This window comes from Ostrea edulis, chromosome 3 (genome assembly GCF_947568905.1).
Source record: "Ostrea edulis chromosome 3, xbOstEdul1.1, whole genome shotgun sequence".
Lineage (NCBI taxonomy): Eukaryota > Metazoa > Mollusca > Bivalvia > Ostreida > Ostreidae > Ostrea > Ostrea edulis.
The window spans coordinates 71,528,486-71,541,157 of NC_079166.1; the positions used below are offsets into that span (position 1 = coordinate 71,528,486).

The following is a 12,672-nucleotide window of genomic DNA, read 5'->3' on the forward strand; positions in this document are numbered from 1 at the left end:
AAAATGACAGTTTTCCTCTCAGTATATATTTTTTTAACTTTTGGTATATGTTTGATAATATATCAAATTATAAGAAAATCAAAAGAAACATTTTGTTGCAATTGCATTATGTATATCCATTTTCAAGAAAATCTCTCTATTTCTACCGGACTAATGGTATGGCCAAGTGCATAAATCTATAGTGCTGAGAAATATTTTAAGCGTTTCTAAGAAGTCGTAAACATTTTATTATATACATATGCAGCTGATGATAATATGTTTCTTGGTGATGAGAAAATTAATGAACGCATTCAGGACAAATAGCTTATCGGAGAACATCGTATAATTTACGTGACAACGGAACCCCGTAACAATCCGAATGTAAACAAGTGCATCATCTACTGTGTACTTTGTCATGACATGAGAGCATTTCGTATGTTATAGATATCTATAATTATCTATGATAACCGGGCTAAATTATCGTCATTTCACTGTTGATCATCATGGGAGGATCACCGTCACTACCTGAGGTGTCACTGACCGCGGATCGTGTAGTTCTCATCACAGGTGGAAATACGGGTAGGTGGGCTTCACATGTAGTAATGTAAACATAAAGCGAAATGGCGCTCCACAAATGTTGGCGTACTATCGTTCCAATAACAGCTCGTCACTTCACTTGTTCGAGCATGTAAATTTCATTCATTGATTAGTTGTATACAACCTATCAGCAGATCAAATGTTGTCTGACGAGTTTCATACCGAGTGTTAGGCCGTTCGTTTGGTTTTGGCTGCTGATGACTCCGTTTACCTGATCGGGATGTGGGGCTCGCGACAAGTGTGGCCGGTCAGCCGGGGATGGGGGGTGTGCTTGCTCCCCCTGGGCGCCTGGTCCCACCTCTTGTATATCCAGGGATCTGTGTTTGCCCAACCCTCTTTTTGTGTTGCTTATAGGAGTTATGAGATTGATCACTTTTCGTTAACATCACCTTTCATGGTTCCAATAAAAGTAAGTTTGGAAGACCACGATATATCATTCTTTCAATGTGATTAAGTAAAACCCATTTCCTTGAACACTATGAGGAGATTTGATCGATCAAGCAAAGTGGGTGCTTTATCGCGTCACCACCTACCTAGACCTCCGTGCTTAAAGGTCACTTGCTACAAAAATGAATGTATGGGTTGGTGTATATTATTTTGGCTTATTCTGCTTGTAATACCCAGTAGTATGAATATTAAATTCCTAAAATATTAGGAACTTCTGTATCTTCTAATATGTTAAAAACATTGTTATATTTTGATCCTCCCTACATGACTCTCTACAGAGGTTTTCCACTGTATTAGACATAATTTAGAAATCGTAGGCAAAAGTTAAATTCCATGCAATGAAACTCATTCATTTTCCATAATCTAGTATTTTCATCATTTTTGAAAGTTTGTTTTAACAAGTGACCTTAAGAGTATACCCGAAAGACCTGTGTATTTCACTTCCTAGGTCGAGGGCTTGGCGAATTCGTATGAAACGTCTTTAAATGTTCAACGCGGCGCCGGAATCGAGAGCCGGCAGGAGACACGTGAGGTACAAATTCCAATATACAATGGATAACGATGATAGTCATAATAAAGAAAACACTGTATGAATTCGATTAAGCAAGTTCATGGATAGAGTAAATAATTTCAGTTATTAAAAGACAGACAGACAGATTTCGTTGTATGGTTTATAAACAATGCTAAGTTCATTTTATAAATTCTATGTTTAATGATGAATATAGTAGTATTTGGATGTGCACATGCGGTAATTCTTTCTTAACTTTCCTAAAACTACCAGTACAACAAATTCCAGCACATATTCATCACCGGTAATAATATATTAGTGGCATATGTAAAGACCACGCCCCATTATCAATGGTTGAATTGTATGTAGTAAAATCATTTATTATTGGATCCTTTGGGGGTATCCGGAGGTACGTTTTAGAAGTTAACCTGACTTAATATTTCTATAAGTGAGACATTTTGAAGTTGTTTATTTTGACCTCGTTATGTGTCTCTTGGACACAATACTTCAAACATCTCACTCGTTTGAAACATACATAAATCCAGGACTAACCCCAAGGGTTCAGAACTTAAACATACATCGATACAGGACTAACCCCACGGGTTCAGAACTTAAACATACATCGATACAGGACGGACCACACGGGTTCATAACTTAAGCAGTAGGTGAACAAATAATCCACCACAGTAGATCTAATTATTTACATAAGTTTACTATTCTAAGCATTACTATTACTCAGCATAGCAGCTTATAAAGCATTCACAATTTGACAAAAATTGCCGGTACATAAGACGTTGATTACCGTTATGAAGTTTTCCCCATAAACCATAAGCTTAGTTACCCATATTTCGATGCTGTGACTGTGAAATAGTAGAGTTAGGTCAATTCATCCTGCACAGGAATGATATTTGAAAATAAACTTTTTGAAATACAATTTCGCTGGAAATTGTACGTAAATGAAAATCCTTTCAGGTATTGGATATGAGACAGCTAAATGGATAGCTATGAGGGGAGCAAGAGTAATAATTGCCTGCAGATCAGAGGAACGAGCAAAAGCCGTGAGTATCAACACGAAACTAAATGCAACAAATCTAAGTAAATCAAACTTCGGATAAATCTCCCAAGACTTAAATGGCAAATTGGTGCCAGCCAATTTTATAGCCTCTCAGAAAAAGCAAAGCTGCCAGGAATAGACCAACACCTGCAGGCCTTGAAGGTAGCGCTGCATCCTTCTGTGATTCATCAACATTAATGGTTCAAAGTAGAAAAACTATTGATTTTCACTTGATATTTGCTGATTTAATGAACTGCAAAAGAATATATAATTATATGTTGCAAACTTTAAAAAAAAAAAAAGAAAAGATGCGTATAGAAACAAAAGTTTATTTCAATTGCACATTTTCATTAAGTAGCATGATAAAAATACACATAATTTTGTTTGGAAGACAAAAATTATTCCAACAGTTTCAAAACACTTCTGATTTATAAATATATATAAGTTAATCAAAATCATTGTATAATAGACATACAGTAGAGAAATACCAACAGAAAGATTGCTTCCCTAGACAATATTTTTAAAGTAAAGATAACTGATTATTTATAGCAAAAAATCCAATCAGTTTACCTTTTTTTATTATGCCCAGTTATAAAATGCCTCTAAAAGATATACTTCTATTAAGATGTAAAGAGCTAGCATAAAATCTATGATATCATATGATGGTAGAGCTACCTTAAACTACAGTATTATGATAAACATCTTCACACCCTAACGAAAAAATACTATATACTTCAAAATGTAAGAAACTACCATGAAATTCTAAATACACACCGGGTATTTCTGCAAAGCTATATAACTTTTAAGACATGCATCTCTCTCTCTCTCTCTCTCTCTCTCTCTCTCTCTCTCTCTCTCTCTCTCTCATATGAGAGGGTATGTATGGGAGACCTTTCGATCTCCAGAGGTGGACACCGATTTGTCACATCTGACTTCGCAGACGTATTCTATTACTTTATCAGCTCTGAGTAATTGATAGGGCATAGTGGGAAGAATATTATCTAATTAATATGAAATTAACAGGCTATCGAACAGATGCAGGCAGAGTTTAAAGAGGAAAGGTCCAAAGGTACGCCCGGACTTTGTTCCTGTGAAACTCTCGCCTTGGAGTTCATGGCTTTAGATCTAGCATCACTCAAATCTGTGGAAAGCTTCATCGATAATTTCAAAGCAAAGGAAATTAAACTCCACATCTTACTTTGCAATGCAGGGATTGCTCTACATGCACAAGGTACGTACTTTTTCTATCATGTCAATTTTGACTTTAGTGGATGGATGTGATTACAAATACACACATATGGTATATGGCAGTTAAGTATACTACACAAAATTTGATAAGGATCAATAAGTTATATGTGTGTAATTTACCACTAACATAACAAAGGACATAAATTTGACTCAAAAACGTGTTTACTCAGGTAAGGAATGAAAATTCATGAACGGCATGAACTTCTATCAATACGGAATGCTTGAAATCTGATAACAACACCAAAAGGCATTTCATTACAAAAAGTTAACAGCAAACCAGAGAAAGAATTACACAGTTTTGGGGGATAGTTCATCATTACACTTAGTCGATGAAATGTCAATACCGGGTATGGCCTCCTCTTGCATCAATGACGGCTGGACAACGTCGAGCCATGCTGTCAATAAGCACCCGGATGTTTCCAATGGGAAGGTTGTTCCACTCTTCCACGAGGGCGTTTCCGAGCTCTGCCAAAATCGTGGGTTGTGCTCTACGGCGTGAAAGGGCGACCTGCAGCATGTTCCATACATGCTCAATCGAGTTCAAGTCCAGCGAGCGCGCTGGCCAGTCCATACGGACAATTGTCTCCTGCTGAAGGTACTGCTCCACCACCCTGGCGCGATGAGGACGGGCGTTATCATCCATCAGGATGAACTCAGGGCCAACAGCACCAGCGTAGGGTCTGACGTAAACATCGAGGATCTCATCCCGGTACCGCACCCCCGTCATTGTTCCTCTCTCCAGGACATGATGATCTGTTCTTCCATCCCTGCTGATTCCACCCCAGACCATGATGAAACCACCACCATAACGGTCATGTTCACTGATGTTGGCATCATGGAAACGTTCACGTTGCCGTCGCCACACTCGGTGCCTCCTGTCTGTAAAGTCCAAACAATACCTGGACTCATCGGTGAACAGAACTTGAACCCAATCGTTATGTGTCCAAGTGACATGATCTTCAGCCCAGTCCAAACGCTCCCGCCGGTGTCGAACAATCAGAGGGACTCGAACATATGCCCTTCTCGAGTTGAGACCTGTATTGTGAAGCCGATTCCGTATCGTCTAAGTGGACACATTCACCCCCGAAGCGTTCAGGAAGTCGTTAAGTAGTCTGGTTGCTGTCCAGAAGGGATGGCGTCGTGCCTGAAGAGCCACAAAATGGTCTTGGCGTTGGGTTGTCGACCTCTGACGACCACCCCCATGTCGGTGTGCTGCTGTACGAAAAGTTTGCTGTCGGTTCCAGGCCCTGTTTACAACGCTCTGGCTGACGTTTAGTGCATTTGAAACGTCACGTTGTGAATAGCCAGCGTCAAGCATTCCAATACATCTGCTCAGGTGTTCTGTCGTCAGGCGACGCCTTACACGTTGAGGGGGCATTGTGTTGATAAACATAGTGTAAACACTCAAGTGAGTTTGAAATTTTAGAAAGAATCAGACACCGATGTCTGAGAGAAAATCGTGCAATTGTAGCAAAAGAATAAACTGTGATGAGGAACGCATTTCCCATGACATGAAATGCACGTGCAAGTTTGTTGAAGACGTTTTTGATTTCACTTGGACACAATATTGCCAGTTATGCAGTTATTAATTTTTTAAACAGAAAAATATCTATGATCCTTATCAAATTTTGTGTAGTATAGCTGGTGTATTTTGAGTTTAAAGCCATCCAATGTTGACCGTTTTTTATCTTCACATTTTCATTTCAGAGTACACGGAAGACGGATTTGAGATTATGTTTCAGGTTTGTTTGTTTTTGTTGTTGTTTTTTTTAAATGATAAACACTATCCCCTATTCCTTCTCTCACAAAATGATCAAAGGGTAATTTGATTTCCTCAAACGATTTCCTATAATGACGATACTGCAAAGGGAGTACAGGGAGTGTTTGTTCTCCATGAAGAATTACTCTACACCAGAAACATGGTTTAGAAAGTTGAATGTATTCCTACAAAGAAAATGGGGCAATGTATGTTTCATTTCTGTCTTGTATTTAGAAGTGACGCGAGAGATTTAAACCTAGATTGTGTCTTGACCACATTCAACCTAAGACGTAAAAAACAGCAATAACTGCTCATTTGCCGATCTCTTATAACTTAAGGGAGAATAACACATCAGAAAAAAATTGATATGAAGGGAAAGTGAAGGATATGTACAATGATATTTTGAAATTTCAAATTTACCTACTTTAACGAAAAATGCAGTTTTAGTAGAACGAAATCTGATTTTTCACTTTCATAAAACCACTGGTAGACTTGAACCAATGACCTACAGATCAGCAGGGGACAGGTTAATTTACTGAGCTACCCAGATAGGCAATTAAAATTCAGTTAAATAGATGTATTGCTTGTATTCATATTTCCATGTTCGTAAAGGAAGTCTGCCATTATGGTGTTACTTCTCCTTAAAAGTGAGAGTTGTGAGTTTTTCGAATGAGGCATTAAATACCGATATACCATATCGCGCCAGGTGTCGTCACGACAAAGAACCCTCATTACCACGACCCTAAGTTCCATGTATAGGTCTAAATTTGTGGCACTTCATTACAGCTGGTGACGGTGTTGCATGGGTGAAAATTCTCCAAGGGAAGTATACCAACAACTGAATAAACAAAATCCGAATGCTTAGAGGATCTGTCATAGGATAATTGTACATGATTGTAATTGACTATTTTAATAGTTTCTCCCCAAGCCACTTAAATGTGATATTCAGGTTTATAAATTCATTATATTTATATTGACAAAGAGAGCTACTATCCTATGTTATGAAAGTATACTGAGAATGACATCTTTATACAAAAGCTAAGTCATAATTTTGATTGATATATGAGAGATATTTTGTACGCATTAGACTTTTTTCAAGAGGTATGTCCTCTAATATTCCTTTCATTTCCTTTTTAGGTAAATTATCTTGGTCATTTCCTCTTGGTTGCCAAGCTGTTACCTCTAATGTTGAACTCGGGTGAGGATTGTCGGCTTATCTTTGTTTCCAGTGAAGCACATCGCACTGCCAGCTTTGATTTAGATAAAGCACAAGGAAAACATCATACAAAAGAAAACTTCAAGAGACTCTTGTATTATGGAAACTCTAAACTTTATCAGGTATATATCATGGAAATTCTATGCTTTATCAGGTAATACATGCAGTATCGCCAATAACTTCGATTTTGTTTCAAAGAGATTATCAAAATTTACAAATACGTACATGTGTGTGATTAAACCAGTCTCGAAAGACACACGACACTTAATCAATAGTAAAGTAGTGTATGAATACATTATATCAAAGAAAGGTGAAGATAACTGGCAGTGATCAATCTCATCACCCTTGTAAACAATACAAGATATAAATTTGGACAAACACGGACCCCTGGACACACCAAAGGTGGGAGCAGATGCCTAGGAAGAGTAAGCATCTCCTGTCGACCTGTCACATCCGCTGTGAGCCCTGTAGCTTATGTAATCTGAAAAAGATATTCTTCTACACATATATTTGTACTTCATGATATTTACATTACCAATGTTTTCGCCTTTGATATCTTTACAAATTGTAATGATAGACATTTCCTCATCTTTACAAGTTGTAATAACATACATTTCCTCATGAATATGCTGCAGTTGTGAATAATGCGCGTATGAATCTTAATAAATATGGTATGATGAAAGTTTAAAAATGAAAGTAGAATTATTAAATGATATCTATTTTTGTTAATACATTAGGGTAGGAACTGCAAAGCTTTACGCCAGCATACTTTACACGGAGCGCAAATTTATGAATAATTTTATTGAAACTGGTTGGTTCAAAGATTGTGACTACCAATTTCTTGACAAGTGCAGTGTAATATTTCATTGATAATTGTCTTTGTCATTCAGATCATGCAGATGTACGTGCTAAATAGGCGATTACAGAAGACAAATGTAACTATTAATAGTTTACATCCTGGTATTGTTGAAACAGAAATTGCCAGAAATTCTACCGATTTGCAGGCATGGAAGCTCTTCTTTCAGCTAGCTAAACTTGTGCGTATGTATAATTTTGCGCTGTATTTCTACTGTTCTGTAAATCACAATTATTATGTATTAATCTATGATATATATAACATGTATCTAAGAAATACATTTCAGTTTTTAAAACACTTAACACCGGCATACTTTTCATGAAGCGCGACAAATATTAAAGTATTTTTTTAATATTTACGATAATTCCATTACGGGCCACCACGAGGTGGACCATTCTGTGTTTCCCAACTCTCTATTTTGTATTCCTTATAGGCGTTATGAGAATAACTTTTTGATATACATATATAAAAAAAAAAAATACGCTGTTTCTGAGGGAATGAAAAAAAAATTCTGCGGGATTCATCGATAAGTTATTTTTTATGCAAAAGGAATTTCTTTTTCATCTGACTAATGGTCAAATTAATCATAATTCATTTCATACAAATCTCTTAATAGAAAGTTGCATATACTTTCTCTTTATGAAAATATGAAATAAAATTAATCATTGGCCATATACATTTTTAGAAAATTAGACTTTTCTTATTTTTACAAAGGGCAGATAACTCTTCCAAAAAGTCTTAAGTGCAAAAGAGTCAGCTTCTAATCATTTACCAGTCATGTGAATTTCATCTGCTTCACTTTCATCATTATTTAACAATAAACGTTCGTGTTGATCTAAATCCTTCAAAATTGTTCATTATTCTTTCATTATACATGAAATATCTTAAATAGATATTTGTATTAAAATCTAACGATAATTGACAGCACTGCACCTGATAAACCCACGTGGCACAATAAAGTGGGAACTTCGGGTCATTCTTCTTAAAATCAGACCTTCTCTGTTACACTGGAAAAAGATCTGACAACTTTGAATTTCAGGTCATGTTATTTCAGCTTTCCCACCTGGTCAATCAAATGACGGCTTTCGCTAACATGAAAATGTTGCTGTTATATCAGAATATACTTGGTATTTACCATACGCATATCAATAAATACCGAGAATCACTGGAGAATGATCGAAGAAGATGGCGGCGGCCATAAGCGATGTTAGAACGCCACAAAAAATATATTTTAACAATAATGGATGAATAATATCTAAGATCTTCCTTTGCTCTTCATTCAACGTTGATATTTGGAATTCGTTTATATTTCCATGTATCAACGCTTTTTGTGAACTTACAAACCGAATACGTTTCAGTAAAACGATTCCTGATTGGTTCGTGATTCTTTGTGAAGCTTTTGTTATTGGTCAAGTATTTATTGAATTATCCATAAGACTGAAGTCAATAGCATGACCTTAAATGTAATGCTGTCAGATCCCTTTCCAGTGAAAAGGTGAGAGAAGATCTGATTTTAATTAGACTGGACAATAGGTCAATGTAGATTCAAATATGTTTCCATCGAAAGTGTGGTGCGCTTTATCGCCGCATTCGCGATTAGCAGATGTGAGTACTGAGTTATTTCGCCTAGCCAATCAAATAATAGTGAAAAGTAAGAAGAAGTTTAAATAACCATTCGGAAGTAATCAGATTTAAAAAAAAAAAAAAAATCTTTATAACAGTGTTTATCGGGATCGGCCTTCAACGTTTTGTTCTAAACAAAGGGTTTTTCTACCCGCGTTTTCCCCCAGACATTCGGATGTTATCTTAAGCCGTTTCACTCATGAAAGTACAATTAAACTTGCAGAACCTGTAGTTACAAGTGATTTTTTTTTTTGGCTTATTTGACGCTTGCGTCAATATGTTTTGAATTATTGTTTTATTTGTAACATACAATTTCATTGGTTCATTTAATCAAATCAATATTTTTTATATCGTATAAACAAAGTTGTCGTTTAGTCTCGCTTTATAATGTCATAGAAATGACGTCACTATACGTTTTAGAAGAAAAAACAATTGTATTATAATAATAATTTTACAGAGAATCTATTATGATTATATGATAATTATTTTACAGATTATATATCGAGTGAACAATAATGAATGTAAACAATTTTTAATATATATGTACTGGTGTTGACAGATGTGACAAAAACTCCAATCGAAGGCGCTAAGACATCAATTACAGCAGCTGTAAATCCACAATTCAAAGATACAAGGGATGCATACTTTGTTGACATGAAAATAAGTCAACCAAACAGTCTGGCAAGGTAACTATCCGCGATGTTTTGGAGATACTACTATGTACGGTACATGTATAACATTGAATTGTGGGACACTTTTCTTCGTTTAGCTTTGCTGGATTTTCTCTTTTTCGTCGGGATAACAATGAAATTTCTATTCCACATCAGAAAAATGATCATTGTGTTCTAAATTACAGGTATATGAATGGCAAAATTTGTCTCTGTTGCATTACATTTAAATGTTACATTGTTGTTTGATGTCAGTGTGATTGTAAAGACGAAACCTCTATATAACATGAACCGTATATTCAGCATTAATTTACAGGAGTAAAAAGCACCTGTAGTACCATATATTGCCCCATCCTGCGATCGAGAAATTCATAGTGATTATGAATCTCCTCGTATGTACATAGGCGTAATAGTAGTAAGGTACAGCGATATCTACATATACGTCCGTCTGTCCGTTCGGGGTTTTCTATTTCTGACACATATCACGCTGAAATGTATCTTCTCTGTAGGTCACTCAAGATCATGTTGCAATTTTAATCCATCTCGACATCTTTTGCAGGAGTTTTGCCCCTTTCTTGGAAATTGTATGTTATATGGAAAAGTAAGATGATGTCTGATACTTGTTCTATCTTTAGTAAATCTCTCAAACTCATGGCTTAAGACAAAAAAAAAAACAAAAAACAAAAAAACAAAAAAAAAAACAACAACATAAGCGTGTGAAGGGTGTGTAATGTAAGGTTTCCAATACTTTTGTTTTACATGCATTGATGAAAATGAATGGACCGCACGTTGGGGCTCTTATACACCAAAAAAAAAAAAAAATTTAAAAAAATAAAACCCAGAAACAAAACAAAACAAAAAACAAACAAAAAATACAAAAAACATAACCCCCCCCCCCAAAAAAAAAAACCACGTGGCCATCATCCTAGGAAGTAGGCGTACTTTAAACAGTTTCAATAATTGTGGAATGATAAAACATATCATGACATCATAATACAAAATCAATAGGTGTATGATGTCATTTTTAGAAACAGGTACATGTAATAGATATGGACCCTTTTCATCAGCTATGGGTCCCTAACCCATAAGCGTTAATTTTTAAGTCATGAAAAAATTACAGTGCGAATTGCACTATCAATATATGAAGCCTATCCCTTTGTTATGAGTGATATCAATAGCTAAATACATATGTACCTTGGTGTGAATGTTTCAGTTTTCTCTGCATACGATGCTAGTTTCAGTCATTAATAATAAATATTTCATTTGATTATCAGAGGAATGAAAATGGAAATTTAAAATTTCAGAGACCAGGAGAAACAAGAGGCTCTCTGGAGATACTCCGTAGATTGCCTGAAGGATTTTATAAAGACGGAGGACATGAATTACTTAGAGGAACTTTAAGTTTGTCTAGCAGTTTTTTAATCTGACCAGATACGTTATACATTGATACATTATATGTTTGTTTTTATTTAATGAATCACCGTATTTTGGAAATAAATATCTGTAGGTACATTTGTGTATTTGCCAACAATGGCTTTTTCTTCACTCTGGGGGTTACACTTGTGTTATAAGAACTTATCAAACTGATTTCAAGTTTAATGTCATATAAACATTCGAATGTTTTAAAATTTACGCACAAACACTAACATTGGTAACGTACAAAATGAGCCGTTCCTAGTAAAAAGGCCCTTACTTCACCCAACAATGTTTTTTTTTTCTTTCAAAAAACCTCAATGAAAAAATGTAACGTCATTATTTGCATACTCGTAAAGATAAAGGTCATGATTACCAATCACGAGGTGGTTCTGATTGTTAAGTGACTGTAATATTTTAACAACACTCAGCATTGCTCTAATATGTTGAAGGGTGTTTTCTATAGTTTACACTTTAGCACTTATATACTTAAGGGCCCCTTCTGTTAGGAACAGCTCAAATGTAGTTGTGTTTTAAAAAAGAAAAGTCGTAAAAGATTTGTTTAATCGATTTCAGGGGCATGAACACGATTTGAGCTGAAAATGTTCAAAAATTGAAATTTCCATTTTTAATGTTTACAATGTTTAATCAAGGTATTTCTAATGGTCAACAAAAATTTGAATGTCAGTTGTTGAGTTACAAGAGAGATACAGAGCTCACAATTCTAAACAAGGCTCGTGTCAAGTTTTTGCTACATGTACATATGTAACATGGGTTAATCATACTTGTAAAAGTTTCGTTTAAAACAGATTTATCGATTTAAATTAATTCTGAACACAATTAATCAGTTTCTGGTGTTTGTCACATTTCTGTTTTAAACATGTTATTTTCAATTAAGGTATTTTCATAAAAAAAGAGGGGGGGGGGGGGCAATTTTCCTTGCTGGTTAACAGACTTTGTAAAGCATCGTCAGTTGTTCTCATACATGTACAATGTACAGATGCTTGTGGGCAGGAGTTCCGGTACCCCCTTCTTGTATTTTTAAATGTTCAATTTCTTGGGAATTTCGAACGTATTATTGATAAAATATGTAACTTCAGAGTTTATCTATTTTAATGGAATCTCGCATAGAAACCGTTTTTTTTAAAAATGTGATATCACCGATCATAATATATGAACAAAGTGTGCAACTCAGTCAGCGACATGATAAAAAAATCTACACCTCGCTGAGAAATCCTATCGAAAAAACACCAATAATGCACATACCAAATGAAAAGAATAGTCATTTTCTAAATCTACAGATG

The 12,672-nt window shown here is 35.5% G+C and overlaps 1 protein-coding gene across 1 annotated transcript; it reads left to right on the top strand.

Annotated features, from left to right (window-relative positions):
* Positions 1 to 356: 356 nt before the first annotated feature.
* Positions 357 to 11,467, top strand: LOC125672998 (WW domain-containing oxidoreductase-like). The gene is made up of 8 exons (XM_048909223.2): positions 357 to 558; positions 2,504 to 2,589; positions 3,609 to 3,816; positions 5,541 to 5,575; positions 6,730 to 6,930; positions 7,699 to 7,849; positions 9,847 to 9,973; positions 11,260 to 11,467. Exons 1-8 carry the CDS (start codon positions 483 to 485, stop codon positions 11,354 to 11,356), a joined length of 981 nt encoding a protein of 326 aa, XP_048765180.1. The 5' UTR covers positions 357 to 482; the 3' UTR covers positions 11,357 to 11,467.
* Positions 11,468 to 12,672: the final 1,205 nt, after the last annotated feature.